Source organism: Asparagus officinalis, chromosome 1, assembly GCF_001876935.1.
Source record: "Asparagus officinalis chromosome 1, Aspof.V1, whole genome shotgun sequence".
Classification (NCBI taxonomy): Eukaryota; Viridiplantae; Streptophyta; class Magnoliopsida; order Asparagales; family Asparagaceae; genus Asparagus; species Asparagus officinalis.
Genome location: NC_033794.1, coordinates 81,360,217 through 81,378,254, shown reverse-complemented (window position 1 = coordinate 81,378,254; position 18,038 = coordinate 81,360,217). Strand labels below are relative to the sequence as shown.

The following is an 18,038-nucleotide window of genomic DNA, read 5'->3' as shown; positions in this document are numbered from 1 at the left end:
TTAGAAATGAATTGTGGATGGTTGCATTGCTGATCCCCTCTTTTTCTTTTCTAAAATGTTTCGCAATCTCAGGAAGCTGCTGGCACATAAACTGAGGGTCTATCTTCTGCTTCAGAATATCATAAAATTATTGGAACAACAATCTACTGATAACATGTTGGAACTAAAATAGGTGGAAAAGCTCATTTCAATGAAAATTTTGAGATAAACTGCAGCTTGAAAAATGAATATGCAGATTATGAAAAATGATTTTTGAAAATGGTACTAGCACAATTAGTCATGTTTATAGAGACGTGAATAAAGTAGCTGATCGTCTTGCAGATTTTGCATTTCAAGCACAAGTAATTGTAACTTCCAAATCAATTTTGTAATTTCTATGCCATCTTCATGAATAAAATCTACAGGTCTCTCTGGGGACCTGCGTGAAGTCCCGGGTTAAGAAAAAAAGAATAATTATGCAACCATAACACTGGTAGGAATGTGATCTTGTATATACAGGACCAGTATCAAACCACGCAGACCGAAAATGACAACAAACAGATGGCATATGTCACATGAAGATAAAAACATTTCATGCATAAATAATTCAATATGGCAAGCAACTAATCTGCTTACATATATCAGAATCATAGATATCATATATCTTCTCAAACAAATATATCATCATTGTAGTCCAAATCAAACTAAACGAGGACCAAATTTCAAATGCTACTGCATATTAGACGAAGAAAAACACAGTAATATTTTGCTCGAAAAATGAAAGAGAAAAAAAAGGAATTATAATAACAAGGCCAAGATAGGAAACCGCAATAAAGCTAAGCCTGGTATATCACAGAACAAGGCCAAATAAGAGAAGCCATTTATTGATCATGAACTCTTATGCACACTGAAGTCCTGAAGAAGTATTACGTTACACCTACAAAATTCAAAGAAGACCCATATGCTTTACTAAGTCGAAATTAGTTAACATAGTCACTAATTTCTCCTCAATTTTCACCAATTAAACCAACACTGATCGTTTTCTTTTCAATTTCTGCCAATGTTAGTATCTGCATTAATCACACTTTCTTCAAGACCAACAATCTCAGCAAAAGCTTTCTGCAGCATTTCCTTTGCAATCTTATAACTCTCTGGAGATGTTGATCCCTTTTCAGCAAACTTAATAGCATCATTAAAAAGCTCACTGTACCGAGCCATTGACGAAGTCTGACTGTAATTTCGTACTTCGGAACTTCGATCATCAGATCCAATACCAGTCTTTGCTTTCCTCGTCCATCGCCTTAAAATGTAGTGCTCTGGGATCGATATTCCACCATTTAGCAGCAAAACCCCCAAAATGTGTCTACATAAAATTCCAGAAACCTCAAACTTGAAGCAACTACAAACTGCTTTCTTTTCAGAAGCATTAAAAGCAACAAAATGCCTGTTTCGTCCATTCCCATTTTTGTCTACCGAGTATTTGCTGATAGCCCCCTCCTGAATTTTCACTACATAGTGATTGAAAGCTTCAAGCAATTCAAGCTGAAACTTTTCGAATGCTGTCTTTGTATAAAGCTCAGCTGCTTGTTTCTCCATCGGCGAACTTGTCTTCAAAATATGCCTACTATACAAGGCAAAATTATCTTTCTCTTCTTTCTCATATCTCTCGTCAATGGCTTGATCAAATTTGTCAATAAAAGCTTGTAAAGAGATTTGTGTATCAAAGTGATTCCTGTAGAACCTGTTCATGCTTTCTAATCTTTGAGTTGCAGAGAATTCAGCAAAGAACGAACCCTTTAGATATGCAGGTATCCATTTATGGCGAATATTGTAAAGTGACTGAAGCCAAGCATTCTCTCTTAGATTGTATTTATCAACAATCAATCTCCAATACGCTTCAAAAGCCTCAATTGTCTCACACTCAATGACACATTTCTTCAAGTCGTCATGAAGAGTAGGATAGGTAGAGTACACATCAGACAATTTCTTCTTGCATCGCGATAGGATATTCCACTTACACAAACGATGACGAGTATTTGGAAACACCTTTGCAATTACCACTCCTATAGAGTTTCCTTGATCGGTGGTAAATGAGAGTGGTTGACGATTGAACATTGCACTCAACCATGTCTCAAATAACCAAGCATAAGATGAAGGAGTATCGTCAATAACCAAAGCACATCCAAAATTAACAGGCTGTCCATGATGATTGACACCAGTAAATGTAGCAAATGGCAACATTTTTTCATTCTTCTTATAACTAGTGTCAAATGTTACCGCATCCCCAAAATAATTGTAGGCCAACCTAGCTCGAATATCAGCCCAAAAAACATTAGTTATGCAATTTCTACTATCTACTTGCATTGAATAGAAAAAGCCCGAGTTTGCTGCCTGAGCTTTCCGCAGATACTCAAGGATTCCTTGAGCATCTCCATCTCCGAACACTTTCTGCCTCATTTCTCTCAAGTAGGTATCATGCTCCCTCTCTTTACCCGTTAACCGATTATATTGGATCTCACGAATTCTCTCGGGACTAACGACAATATGTGTATGATCCAATACTAATTTAGTAACCACCCATTTGTCTGGCCCTCTTCGAACAACTTCCATCATTGCCGGACACCCATCCCTGATCGAAAGACGCTTCCTTTTCTTTTTTGGTGTGTGATCAGTAACCTTCTTCTTGTGATGACCTTCTTTTAAACAGACGAATCTCTTCATGACCAAAACCTCGACACCTTTTCTTCTCTCTCTACGAGACCGAGCTACACGAATCCCAAATCCAAGCCGAAGGGCATAAGCATGATAGAATGCTCTTGCAGCAGAATCTGATTCAAACTCCATGTTTAGATATGGATCTATGTTTTTTACATCTCCATCGGTGGACAGTAGATCGCTCCCGATGGTATTACTGACAGCAGCCATAGAATTTTCTCCGTGTTCTAAGAAATGAAGTGGAACAGTAACTTCATTGGAACGTTGATCGACATCAGAGATAGGGATGTCGTCTTCAAGATCAACATAGTGGTCGATGAGCTCATCATCTTCACTAGAAGAGTACTCCATAATCTGTATTTCCGATGAAAACCCAATTATTTATTTAGTGCCAACATTGATTAACATTGATTCAAATGAATACAAGAAACAGCTCATTAACATCAAGATATCAGATAGTCAACCTTTAGCCGTCTATTACCAAGTTTTGAACTTTTTTGATATCAAGCAACACTTGTTTGTCCTCAATAAGCTTATAGTTTTCCCCAGAATGGAAAAGTATATATAACTGAGATATTTGCAGAAATATCATTATTTCCTTAGAGCTCATCACTGATACTGATAAGTGATTCAAATAACTGACTTTTGTTTGAATAGAACTAATTTCTCCAATTAATTTCAACCTACTTTCTTTGTCTCCGCTTTTACACCAATCATCTAAATTCAGGAATCACATAATATTGACTATTTCCAGACAATACCGCTTATTTTCCTCATTGTAAAAATCAACAACATCTAAATGAAGAATTAAACTGGCAGAAACCAGTAATCCTTACTTCACACAACCAAGTGGGAAAACTTCAGCAACTAAAGAAGCAATATCAAGAAATATTAATATCTCAATAAGCTCACCACTAGAAAAAAACGAAGTAACTAAGATATAGAGAGAATTCATATAATCTAGAGGTAGAATCTCTAAATGATTCCAAGAATCGATATATTCACAAGATACCCATTACACTCTGGCCCCTAAATTCTATAATATGCATTAAAGGATCGAACTTATCAAACATCAAGGCCAGAAAAAGAAGGAATCGGGTAATAAAAGAAGCAACTTTGAGCTGCAAGATAGGATTTTGATCTAAAACTAGAAGTAATAAATTAGGGTTTTGGAGACTAGAAAAAAAATTGCAACTTTAAAATTGGGGAAAGGATTGGGAGCAGTGACCTGTTGGATTTCGCGACGGCGGGAGGAGGAGGGGGTGGAGGTGGGCTGTTGAGTGTCGGGGTATATGGGATTAGGTTCACCGACAGGTGATGAGATCTCACTTCAGCTCAAATGGGGCCAATAGTAATTTCTTCACACGAAAAAAGGACAATTTTTTTAAAACAACCTATTTGAGGAATTAATGAACAAAATCGACTTTCTCCCATAAAAATTAGCAAAATCGGCCGTCTTCATCCCGGCTAAGATGAAGACAGTCGATTTTGTTTGCAGCGTTTTTTTTAACTACTAGGGACTACTAGTCCTGTGTAGTTAAGGCATGCTAATCCAAGATTAGCCATGTCAAACTTATGGGCGGGATTAGTAGTCCCGTCTATTTGGTATTTAAGTAACTCGTGACCCTCCTCTCCCCTCTTTCCTTACCTCAAGTCCATGACCGTTCTCGAGATCTCGCAACCCCACTACCACAGATCTTGCGACCCCGCCGACCACACTCGCTCCAGCCTCCGACCGCGCTCGCGACCCTAGCCTCCAACCGCGCTCGTGACGACAGTCGTCTCCGACCACGCTTGCGATCACAGCCGTCTCTGACCACATCAAACTCCAATTAAGGTGAAAATTTTCGCTATTTTCTTGTGAATTTGATGATTTATATGGTTGTATCAGGCTAGGGTAAAAATTTGATATGAATGATATGGTTTTTTATTTAGGGTTTAATTATAATTGGGATATGAAATTTGTGGTGTGAATTGTAATTTTTTGTGAGAATTTTGATGAATGATATGGATTGACTAGGGTTTATGCATGTGGTTTGTTATCGTGGGGTAGTGCCGTTTTGGCGTACCTATATAAAGAGATGTCCAAGGTGGCATTCAAGCAAAACAGTGACTTCAAAGTGTGTCTAACCTTACTGCAAGTATGGACATGGGAGAGACTTCATTTGAAACCGAGACTACGTGCATATACAATTAGATGGACAAATTCCACTGGGATGCAGGTATCCATTTTTTAATGTAGCAAATATAATTGTAGTTATCATTGTTGATACTAAATTTTGAAAACAACACAGATGGAATGTCCAAAAATGTTACGACGAGACTCCGGCTAGACAATTAGATTTTTACCAAAATGAGCTGAACGTATGAAGGTTTTTCATGTATCTTTTCTATAAAAATGAGTTTTTCCTTTTATATGTCTTTTAGTTTTAATGATATGCAAAAAATATGTGAAATATTCTGTAGATGGAATGGGAGCCCTACACTTAGTTTCTCAATCGCCTACCACCGGTATACACAGAATACCCAGCTACATGGAGAGCCAAAGTTCCTCTTATATGTTTTGAGATAGCAGAGATGCATGTACCGAACTGCGTGCTTCGACAATTTGGTCTTGCACAATATTTTACGTAATTTGTTGAAAAAATAGAGAGGAAGGCAAAGAAAGGAGGCCATCAAAAGGACTGGGCAGCTAAGCATCAGGATTATATATACAGATGGAATGATAAACATTTCTGTATTATTGAGCAAATTGAGCCAACTCCCCGGGAATCGGATTACTACACTTTGTATTGGGGGATAACCTGAAGATGGATAATCCATGCTACCAAAGCACCGATTGAGTTGCAAAAAGGATACGTGCCCCGGGGTATAGATGAGAGAGAATTAGTAAGTATTTTCAGATTTTGATTTAAGATCCATTTTTATTGGTATTCCTCAATATTGTTAACATGTGTTTTTCGGAATAATTGTACGTAACAGCAATAGATGATCTTCAAACCATTGAAATCATGCATAAAATTTGCTCGAGCAGGTAATATAGAATTAAATTTGAATTTAGATTTACGTAATTTGAATATTAAAATAATTTTCCTATTTTGGATTTTGAATTATCTCTCGCAGGTACATATCCTGAAGCACAGCAACATGTATCGATATATCAGTCGATAGTGCGGAGGCTTCACCAAGCCTTAAGCCGAACTCACGAAGATCTTCATGATGGACGCACGACAACCACGACAAAGCCGAGGACGACGCAGGAACGACGATGAAGCCGGACCTTCCTAACATGTTAACGATGAAGCTGGACCGTCACAACTACAAACGCAACCGGATAACGAACTCGTCCAAGCTCGGGATGGAGGAGGATGAAGACAAAGGAGGAGGAGAAGAGTTCTTGGATGTATGTAAACTAATCATTATTGTTATATACATTACAAACCTATTTTGGTATATTATTTGGGTGGTGTGATGAGAATGAGTATATTATGTATTCATATCAATGTGAGATGGTTTTTGGATTTGTAAATGAGTTTGTGGTGTGATTTGTGGTGGGAATTTGTTAGATTTATTACGATATGTATCGATATGAGGTGCTTTTTAGATTTGTACAAGAAATACACAAAAATGGATATGGTTGCAATGTTTTTACAAGAAATTAACATGGAGGTTGCATAAAAAATGTGCACAATGTAGTGCACAGGAAATGCACGGGACTAGCAGTCTCGTGCATTTTGAGTTTGTGCCCAGGAAATGGACGGGACTAGTAGTCACGTTCATTTCCTAGAAAACAAGTGGAGTCTCTGCTTAAAACTCGAAACTGCTAGTCCCAAGTTTTAAGCAGAGACTTGGCCCCTTGCCCATGAAATGGACATGACTACTAGTCTCGCCTATTTGGTTGGCATGGCTAATCTTGGATTAGCATGCCCTAACTACACGGGACTAGTAGTCCCGTGTAGTTAAAAAAACACCGGCAACAAAATCGACCGTCTTCAACTTAGCTCAGATGAAAATGATCGATTTTACTAATTTTTATGGGAGAATGTCGATTTTGCTCATTAATTTCTTAAAATGGTTGTTTTCAAAAATTTGTCCCAAAAAATGAATTTATATAATATTAAAGGTTTGTCCCGCAGAACCTACCAGTGGCCTACTCGATTTTGACAAATCTATTGATGAAAAATCCATTCTAGTCAACCGAATAAATACAAATTTGTGGAAAAGAGAGAAGAATATTTGCAGATCGAGTCGAAGAGTGTTGATTTTAGAATGCAGACTCAGAGCCCTTCAGATTTGAACCATCCATAAATAAGATTTAGTTTAATTAGCTTATGGGTGTTTTATTGGTGTTTTATTTAATTAGCTTCTTAAAAATCAAGAATGACTTTATCAACAAAGACATTTACTCTCAGCCTTGTCTTGTATTCATTGTATACGATTCAAAGAAAAAAGATCAAAGTAAATAGAAGTTTAGCCTTAATTTGTCTTCATGATATTTGATTTAAAAAAAGCTCCGTAACCAAAATAGGACCACTTTACAAACAGATTGCAGAAGTAATAAGAAAGAATTAGATCTCTCATTATTCAGGACTTGGGCAGTAGCCTCAGTACATGCAGTAAATCTAAACCTTAAATCCTTACAAATAAAAGCAGCATCTAAACTTTATATTGATCAGAACACAAATAGTTCTCTCTTGTTCAAAAGACCAAGTAAATGAAATTTTACAAAGCATGTATCTACATGCTCAACATAGACCAAATTGGCAACATTTATCAAACCCTAAAAAGGGCAACTTCTTTTTCCCCTGGGAATACACAATAATGCTAGTCTACTTACGACAATATCTCACGCTGCTTTTGCTGGCCAAGTTGCTTGAGCTGACATGATAATGCCTACAATCACTCCGAATAAACCAAGGGCACTACCGAAGATTTCAATGACCAAAATCTTCACGAAGAGGGAGGAGTTCTGAGCATCAGAAAGTGCGCAGCTGCTTCCAATTATTCCCACGCAAAGCCTGTCAAGAATAATCAGGTTTGAGTTTCAGTCATCAATAACGACACTTGATCATCTGAGATAACGAGATGGCTTATTTTCACTTTAGGACCCCAAAGTTTACCCATATTTCACTTTGATAACCCAAAATATTTCTTTAGCACTTTGCTGCCCCCAAAGTTTCAATCCCATTTCACTTTTAATACCTCATCCACATTTCATCAGGTTTTCTGTTAATTTATGTAGCGTGCTCAGCACTTGATAACCACATGTACTACTGCTGGGATCATTTGGTTATTTGGATCCCCCTAGCAACGGGATAAAATGGACCAAATGCATCAAATTTAACCAAAAAATTCTACCAAAATCAGCATGTTGGGTGCAGTGTAGTGGGATTGAAACTTTGGGGGATTGAAGTGTTAAACTAATACATTAGCTTATTACAGTGAAAAGAAAAGGAATTTAGGGAACCAAAGTGAAGATAAGCCTTCAAGATTGAAAACATACCCACAAACAAGGTTTGCAAAGCCCACTATAATGCCAGAAGCAAAGATTGCATATCCCGCTCTTAGAGATTCTGGAGCATATATCTGAGATGCTGGGACACTTTCTAGCTTGGTTTGTAGGATGATTGCAACAATAACGCCATATATAGCAACAGCCTCACAAAAGATAACGCTGCTCAGGAAAAGAAATATATTTCAACAGCCATGGAATATGCACAAGAAAGGAAGATGGAATAAGTAGAGTATGTATTATGCTATATCTACTGTTTACTTGCTAGTTATAAAAAGTTTCCCATGTAGCATATGTATGATCGTGATTGTGCAGCTTGGTAGTTTTACATCATACCAGTGTTTTAAAAAACGCCCTGGGCGGCCGCCTAGGCGCCCGCCTAGGCGGAGGCGGTGCCCAGGGCGTGTAAAAAAGAGCTAAACGGCCAAGTTTAGGCGCTGGGAGCGCCTAAACGGCCGCCCAGAGCTAAGCGGGCCGCTTAAGCGGCCCGCCTCACAAATTGAAATAAAAAAAGCCCGCCTCACTAATTGAAAGAAAAAAAAAAGAGTTCGGGCGCTGAAAAACCCAAACCGAAACCCAAAACCCAAACTAAAGTAAACCCTAACTCAGAAATTCTCACTTACCCGACGCCGCCACGAATTCGTCGCCTCCGTTCTGTTCCTCGTCAAAGCTCGAAGACTCGTCGAAGCCGTCAGATCCTCGTCTTCAACCTCCGCTCTGTTCCTCGTCGAAGCCTCAACCTCCGAGCTCGTCTTCAACATCTGGTCGTCGAAGCCTCAACCTCCGAGCTTCGTCGAACAGTCGAGCTTCGTCGAACATCTGGACGCCGCCACGAATTCGTCGAGCTTCGTCGAACAGTCGAGCTTCGTCGAACAGTCCGCTTCATCTCTTTAACAAGGTAAAAGACTAATTGATAATTTGGAGGTAAGGATATTGTGTTTTTGTATTTAATTGATAATTTAAGTTAATGTCCTGTATACATCTGGTATTTTTTTAGTTGTTCTCTGATTTCTTTTTTTTTCTTTAATTTGTTCTGCTGTTCAAAACTTCACACTTCACACATTTTACAGTTTTCTTCTTCTTTCTTTTTGAATTTTTTTTTCCAGTTTTTCCGTAATTGTTTCTTGATAATTTGTTTTATGGAAAACCTTTAGTTGTTAAAAAATTAACTGTTAATTACATGATTGTCTTAGGAGTAACATTGGTAAAATGTCTTGTTCAGTGGACAGCCAGCCCATTTTTGGTCACTTTACTCTGGATTACAAATGAACCAATTTGTGATTTTATAATTTTTATTTCTCTGCTTCATTCTGTCTTTTGAGAGTTTGTATGGGTTATTTCTGTAGAAAATGCTTGAATGCTTGATATTGGTAGAGTCTAGCACTGCCAGTGCTAGTAATTGTCTCAAGTTTCGGTATGGCTAAAACTGCAGCTTATTAATGTTTTGCAGCTCCTAAGTTTTTAGAGTCTCAAGTATCGTAATTAAAAAGAAAAAAAAGAAAAAAATATTCATTCTCTGCATTTGCTCAAAGCTTACAACTGTACATGCAATAATTGTGTATCTGTATTGAGTTGAGTGCTGAAACTATAATATTCATGCTCCCTACATTTGGAGCTGATAAAGTCATTCAGGTTGTCACGGATAATGCAGCTGCAAATATGGCCGCGAAGGAGCTTTTATATAGGAGGAGGCCGAGGATTTTTTGGACTAGTTGTGCAGCACACACTGTTGACCTGATGCTTGAAAGCATCGGGAAGTTGAGTTTATTCAAAGGAGCAATTGAGAAGGCGAGGACCCTCACCATCTTTATCTATAGTCATCACAAGACTTTGTCTATGATGCGTCGCATTTGTGACAAAAGGGACATTGTGAGACCTGGAGTTACTCGTTTCGCCACTACATTTTTGACTCTGCGGAGTCTTCTTGAGAAGAAAGGGAAGTTGAGATTTATGTTTTCCGATGAAGCATGGGTGAGATGCAAGCTTGCAAAGACCGCTAAAGGCGCTAAGGTGGAGGCGATTGCTATGAGTGATAGTTGGTGGACAGCGGTGGCCAAGATCTTGAAGGTGTATGCTCCTATTAACAGCAACATTCTTTGAGGATGTTGAGTTTGGGGGGAGAAATAAGGTTAGAGATATTAGTTTTGAGGAGGAATTGGCTTCAGATCCAATCCATACAGTTACTTTTGACAATATTCAGGTTCCTATACCTGTTATTGCTCAAGAAGTAAATCCATAACCTCAAGATGATAATGTTGAACAACTCCCTGTTCCAGAAGAACAAACTAACAACCTCAAGAACCAGTGCCACTAAGGAGATCCACGAGAGAAAGGAGAAATGCTATTCCGGATGATTATATTGTATTTCTCCAAGAACATGAGGAAAGTAGTGGAATGTTAGAAGATGATCCAATCAACTTCTCTCAGGCCATGAAAAGTTCTAACTCTCAACAGTGGATTGATGCCATGAATGAAGAGTACAAGTCTATGCAAGACAATAAGGTTTGGGAACTTGTCCCATTACCAGAAGGTGCAAAACCAATTGGTTGTAAATGGATTTTTAAAACCAAGCGGGATGCAAACGGTAATGTGGAGAGGTATAAGGCACGTCTTGTGGCTAAAGGCTATACTCAAAAGGAAGGCATTGATTATACAGAGACTTTCTCTCCGGTTTCATCGAAAGACTCTTTCAGAATAATCATGGCACTTGTTGCTCATTATGATCTTGAGTTACATCAGATGGATGTTAAGACTGCATTTCTCAATGGAGACATTGATGAGATGATCTATATGGTGCAACCAGAAAACTTTGTGTCGGGAGACCCAAAGAATATGGTCTGCAAATTAAGGAAATCCATCTATGGACTCAAGCAAGCTCCTCGTCAATGGTATCATAAGTTTCAACAAATAGTTATCTCGTTCGGTTTTGAGATGAACATTGTTGATGACTGTGTATATCACAAGTTCAGTGGGAGTAAGTATATTTTTCTGGTTCTGTATGTGGATGACATCTTGCTTGCCACTAATGATATAGGCATGTTGCACGAAACCAAGAGATTTCTATCAAAGATGATGACATTAGATTAGATGCATATTGCTAATTCATTATATTACATCTAGACTATTCCTGTTTGACTATATTTTTGCTGATATTTTGGGACATAAACTTCTAGTTATTGGATATTGTATGCCTTGTCATTTAGTATGTATGCATCTTTGATTGACTATTATACTTTGGATAGCATATGTGTTGTGTTGGTATTTTTGTATTTATGCATTGTTGATTGAGTATATATATTTATCTTCAAGTATCACAATTAAAAAAAGAAAAACCGCCCAGAAGAAAAAAACCGTCCAGAAACCGCTTAGGCGCCCGCCTAGGCGTCTAAGCGCTGGGCGCCAAGTCCGGCGCCCAGGAGCGCCCAACGTTTAATGTAACATTGCATCATACTCTATAAAACTGAATTTTCCCGCACTGCATTACTATTTTCACCCTCCGTCTCGCAAACTTCCCAAATCTCAAGAATTTTAGATGATTGCTCCCCCAGGTTCCAGTCACCCATAAGACCAATTATTCTACCAGCGAATGTGGGATCTAGGATGGATATGTTGGCAGTGAAATCAGTTTTGGCCTAAAATACCTGGATGAAAACTTGACTATGCACATGCATATGGCAATGCGAGCCAAGCAAAGGTTGGTAGGCTACACTAAGATTACATCACATACTGAGATGGAAATGTGAAACACAAGCATTCAGGAGGTTATATTTTCGGGAAAAATTGTCTAGCCAAACAATTAAACAAGTTGTTAGGTTTTGGTCCTAGAATGTTAGTGAAGTGAGAACAACTTTTTTTTGGTTGCTATCACGCCATGTCAGTTAGTGTCACAGTTTATAATATCTTTATATTTTTCTTTTAATTTATTTATTTTTCTTTGATTGAGGAATGGAATGTTTTTGAAGCTATCTTCCCCATGTAACTCGATGTTTCCGTCAACTCTATCAAATATGTAATAATGTTTATTGAGAAATTTGGTATTAAAAATACCTGTTTTCCTATAAACATCATGACAATGAGGTTTAGGAATGACCATCTTTAGCCGTTCTATATCCTCATCAGAAATAGGAAATCTCTCCTTGGAGGTCATGTATATCAGTTTCAGAAGATTCTATGTCTTCTCCTGATACACTAGAAGATTCTTTGTTCATCATATATATTTGAGGAAAATCAGTGTCTTCTTCACTGTCTGATTCTGTTACTAATTCATACAGTTAGTGTCACAGTTTATAAGAAACATGAATCTCAAGTTCACGCTTGCCCAATGTAATAACTCACCTATATCTATACTACTATTACTATATTAAAAACCAACTAAGGATAGTGCAAAGTTGGGTGAGTGTTGGACAAGTCCTTCTCAATTGTAACTAAAAGGACAAAAATGTCATTTTACAATATGTGGTCTTTCCTCTTTTCTTTTCTTTTTGCTTCTAGAATATTCTATATCATTCAATGTCATAAGAAAAAGGAGCCCACAAAATTGTATGTTTTCTTCACATGATTTATTTATACTAATGCATAAATAAAATCAATGAAAGATTTTAGGTTTAAAGAGTTAAATGCATACTCTCTATAAAAAGATGAAATTATCTTCATATATATTTCTTGCTGTAAAAATAAAATGTTTTTATAGCATGTGGATTTGCACGTGTCAAAGTTATAGTATGCATGTATGACAGATTAGTTGCCTTTTCACGGAAATTTAGAATATCTAAATAGATACTACTGATTTATCCTTTCAACTGCGTAGTACAGCTTTATGATGCATCTAAGCCATCGTTCTAAAAGCGTGATAACTAGACCAGAAAATTTAATGACTTAGGATTATGCTTCAGTTGAGGTGTGAATGCATGTATTAGGAGGAAGACTGGTTTACATCAAAAGTGAACGCAGATAACAGGAAAATGAGATATTAATTTTCATGATATCCAGGAAAAGAAGTAAATTCACAATAGAAATGATTGCAAATATTTTAGTCAGGTAAATAATGAAGAATATTTTGAAGCAACAACACTAAGAAATGAAAGGAAAAATGATAGGGAGATGATCAAAAGTTGTCCGGTAAATTAACTCATATTTTTTTTCTTCATCTTATAGTAAAAAAAGTTCTACTACAGGAAGGCCGAAAAGAATACCTAGAGGTTCATAGATAGACCTTAAATTATTCAAGGAATTGGTCTAATTTAGCTTGAAGTTGATACCAACAGAAAATCAAGGAGAAAAGTTAATCAGAAGAAACATAAGTGATCCTTTTTGGCTCATATGTTTGCTTTCAATATAGAGGAAAAAACATTTGGCTTGTAAATTCCAAGAAATAAAAGAGAACCATAATACAACTGAGCATAGTAGTAATATGATGGTATATTTATTCCGGGTCTTGAATCTCTCGACTTCTGTCATTTAATAAATCAAAGATGGGAAATTTTGTAGGGATATTCACGTGAGTATAGTCTCACGTTAGCAAGGATAACAAAGAATGATGAGTTTACATAAAAGTTGAGGTCAATAGCTAATAATAGCTCCTCACAAATTTAACATAGATACCTGAAGATATCACATAAACTCAACAAGAACATCATAAAATTCGCGGAAGATATAAGCATGCTCTAACCTCAAATATCTACCATATGCTACTAGCCAAATCACGTATGATGAAGAATTAGTTGACAAACAGTATTCTGCGAATCTGTGGTGTGTCAATGGAATGGTCACAACCTCTGCCATAGTAATTTTCAAATTTCAGCTTTCATTGTCAAGCATGTTTACAACATCTAATTGCATTACTTTCATAAATGATGCCACCATGTGCATGAACCATGCCTAAAATCTAATGTTTTCATCGTTAAGTCTGTGTGACTACTGTCTTCCATCTTGTAAGATGGAATACATCAACAACAACATTCCAGACAAGGGGGATATATGGTTGTTTTACTGGTTCTAATTTTAAGTGGACCAACTAGGGTAATATTTAGCTGATAATGAGTTTCCACTGATTGATTTACCCAATGCAAGTAACTAAAGATGGAAATGTCTGCAGTGTTATAGTACACCTTAGTTCCATTGTTTCCTAGCCCTATATTGCTAGACGAGATTGCATAGAATTGGTTTTGATCGGACAAGAATTGTATGAGTTTTGACTGAATAGCTCAACTTTGTCCGAGTAGGCGCATGATCTTGGAGGGTGTTTGGGAGATTTGGTCAAACTAGGTTTTAAGTTAGCTTTTCATGTCTATCTATTTGGTAAAATACCAAATAAGTTAACTAATAAGCCCCATTTTAAAACGTTGGTGTACCACAGCTTTTGAAAAAGTAGCTTATAAGTACACTTACATAAGCAAGGTTTGACCAACAAAATTACTATTCTACCCAAACAATTTTTACAGCAATTTTATCATAAAAGTCAAAAGCCACTAAAATCTAGTATAACTTACAAGATTCAAAAAAATAAGCCTCCCAAACACTCTCTTAGCTAGCCTCAGCTTACCACTTGATAGTGTGCGGTGCTTATTTGGCGGTAGGTTGAAAATATTCAAGTGTTGTACCAAATTCACATTGCAGAAATTACAAGATTTGGTGTAGTTTTGTGTAAACAACTTGATGAAGAAACACTGAGAGCCCAACTTTCCTTACGAATAATGGGTTTCATAAATATATATATATATATATATGAGAGAGAGAGAGAAATGGAGAACCTTGACACCAAGTTGCTCCATGGAACTTGGTAGTGATGTGAACTGATCTGGTCCCTACATCTACATTGGAGTAAGTGAAAAGTGGTTGAGGCTCTATTTTCGAGTAGTGATGTAGGGGTCAGATCAATCCACATCACTACCAAATTCCATTGAGCAACTTAGTACCAAGGTTCTCCATTTCTCTCTCTCTATATATATAGTCAGTCGATCTAGCTGATGCTAGCAATAGACATGACAAACAAGCTTTTAAATGTTGGATGTCAGGCTCATGTCGGACGGTTAAAATCCATATCGGATAGCGAAAATCAGGGATATATCGGGGGACATGGACAACATATCGGATTACCATATCGAATGACGCGTATATGTATAATATCATGTCCTAAATGTAATCTAAGCATTCATAAATTCAATATAAGCATACTTTATAAATTCTAGAGGCAACGTCGGTGATGGGTGGATTCCGACATCGCAGGGAAACAGTGCCGATGCTCTTCTTCTTATTCGTCTGCTTGGGATCTTTTGGATGAGTCACCGGTCACCCTCTTCCCTTTATCCCGATGACGAGATACCCTGTCGCTCTCGGGTTTGGTTGGGGTTCGGATTTTGGGGCGCAACGAGAGATGGACGACGGGGGTCCGAGATGGAGATAGGGGAAGGGCATCGTTGTTCACAAAAGGAGTGATCGGTTCCCAAATCCGCTGTAGCCCTAATTTTTCTCTTTTCTTTCTATCGGGTTCATAAAAAACACTTAAACATGAGAACGGATCAAACGGGTTTGGATTTTTATCACTAAACCCAAACCCGATAACAAAAAATAGATCTAAAAAAGGGCCATATCGACCGATTTTTTAAGACTGGAAAATCGGCCGATATGTCCGATATGACCTCCAATATTTCCGATTTGGCCCTGAAAACCGATATACAAGTTGAAAAAGTCCATGTCGTGTCGCTCAAGCCCTCAAACCGACATGTCGGACACGTCGGCCGACATGTAAAACCTTGATGACAAGCTAGGTTGACATTTGAGATAGTTTTAGTTGGTTAAAGAGGGCATCTCTTTTCAATCAGACAAGAATAAAATAAGGCCTGACTGAACTGAGCACAATCAGTTTCTGTTTTCTAACACGGTTTTTCTCCAAATGGAGGGGTATGCATTAACCACAAGCTGTGCTGAATCAAAGGAGCTCTTATCTCTATTACTTAATTGACAAAGTTTTGTTGGGTCCCACTTTTTTATCTGAAAAAGGACAGTGAGTGAGCAATCAATCACTTCCTTATCTCTAGTATTAATTTACTTTATCTCCTACTACTAAATAAAATCCTTCATCAGTTAAAAATCAGCTTAAGCCTCTTATCACATGCTCAAAGTCTTAACATATGACTCTTTATGCAAAGAAATTATCCCAAAGATTAAAGGTAGCACCCATAGCTTAAGGTTCAATCATTCAGACTAGCTTAAGCCCGTCATGAAAACAAAAGTAAGCTCTAAAAAGCATGCATGCGATAAGCCTGGCAACAACCTATTGAATTCAATTTGGTTCATATGTTGATCAAATACAAACAATAGAGTGCAAGGCAAATGAAGTTCAAACTTGAAAGAAAGGAAATGCTATGGATTTAGCCAAAAAAAGTATAAACTCAATATAGGTCAACCCAAATGTATTAGGTGAGGTGAGCTTGAAATGAACATAGGAGATATAATGAGTCTTTATGAATAATTTGCTCAAGTTTGCATCAAAGAGCTAAACAGAGTTATTCAATTAAACCTCGAAAACTATGTTAAGAGTTAATCCAGGTATTTATAGGTCCTAAAACGGGGGCTTTGCAAGTCCATTAGTAACGCCAAATGCCTAGATGTCTCGTATGGCCTGACATCTCCTCACAGTAATCACACAGTTTGCACAAGGTCCATATAGCAGCTACATATTACCATCTACTGTACATAAGGTCACACGATCTATCATGTTAACACACTTTGGTTACTTATCTTATACATCCATTCTACGAAAGACTTATTCTCATCTGTGATTCTAATCACATAACAAAAATACCAACAATCATCTACGAAAATACCTGTATTTTCCACTGAAATTGGAGCCGATGCTGGTCAAATCAGTTGACCTACCAATAGCACCATCATATTCTATATGCTTATCATTCAATTAACACTAAAAGAAACTAAAATCCTGCATTCCTATAAATGTTAACTATCATCAGTTTGAGGCTTAGAGCAAATCAAAAATTTCACAAACAGCCGACTTTTCAAGCATCAAATTCCTTAAAAAAACTGTTATTTTTCGATAGAATTCGCACCTGATAAGATTCTTAGACGTGATTCTAGGCGCTTTGATCGCAGCACCTATCAAGCTACTCCCCGTAATGTAAATCCCCCTAAAATCATCAAAAATAACTCAAAATAAAAAACAGAACAAAACATGGATCGAAAACAAAACAAATAAGCGAATGAACTAGATAATTACCAAGCAGCACCGAGAACGGAGACGCCGATAGAGAGCGCGATCCCGATCGATGCGAAGGTGTACGGAGAGATCCGAGTCAGCGCGTGGGCCCACGTGCTCGCCGATCCCGCCATCGGACTTGAAGTAGGGCTAGGGTTTCTGAACCGGTACAAATCTAGGGTTTCGATGAGAAGAGAGAACGAATCTGCGGAAGAGAGAGGAGATGAGAGATCGAAGAGAGATCGTTTCGCTCCGCGAGAAAGAATTTTGTTAAATTCACGCTCGATTAATTTCATATGCGTTCCGACTGAGATTCGTTTTCTGAAGAGTGGCCCAATCCAGTAACATGCTAATGGGCTAAATCATTGGAAGCCCATATGTAGAGAGAAATAAGGTAGGCTGATAACTGGGCTGCCCAAGAGGATGCTTGGCAACATTTTCACTTACAAGTATATTTGGATTTAGACCCTCTTCACTTAGGTGTACACTAAAGAGTGTCTAATTCTTTCAATATTTATCATCTATCTCCATTCAAATGAATGTGATCATGCTAGGATGGATTTTTACTTTCCTAAATGATAATTTTGACTATGGTGTTTTTAAGTTTACATATAGTTTTCA

The 18,038-nt window shown here is 37.5% G+C and overlaps 2 protein-coding genes across 2 annotated transcripts; both read right to left on the bottom strand.

The window, feature by feature from the left end:
• LOC109826638 (protein FAR1-RELATED SEQUENCE 5-like) lies at positions 830–3,996 on the bottom strand. The gene is made up of 2 exons (XM_020393661.1): positions 3,923–3,996; positions 830–3,048 (listed from the first exon to the last, which is right to left on the bottom strand). Exon 2 carries the CDS (start codon positions 3,043–3,045, stop codon positions 1,027–1,029), a length of 2,019 nt encoding a protein of 672 aa, XP_020249250.1. The 5' UTR covers positions 3,046–3,048; positions 3,923–3,996; the 3' UTR covers positions 830–1,026.
• Positions 7,250–17,690, bottom strand: LOC109826629 (V-type proton ATPase subunit c''1-like). The gene is made up of 4 exons (XM_020393654.1): positions 17,439–17,690; positions 17,272–17,349; positions 8,198–8,368; positions 7,250–7,712 (listed from the first exon to the last, which is right to left on the bottom strand). The coding sequence occupies exons 1-4, from the start codon at positions 17,549–17,551 to the stop codon at positions 7,541–7,543; spliced, it is 534 nt and encodes a 177-aa protein (XP_020249243.1). The 5' UTR covers positions 17,552–17,690; the 3' UTR covers positions 7,250–7,540.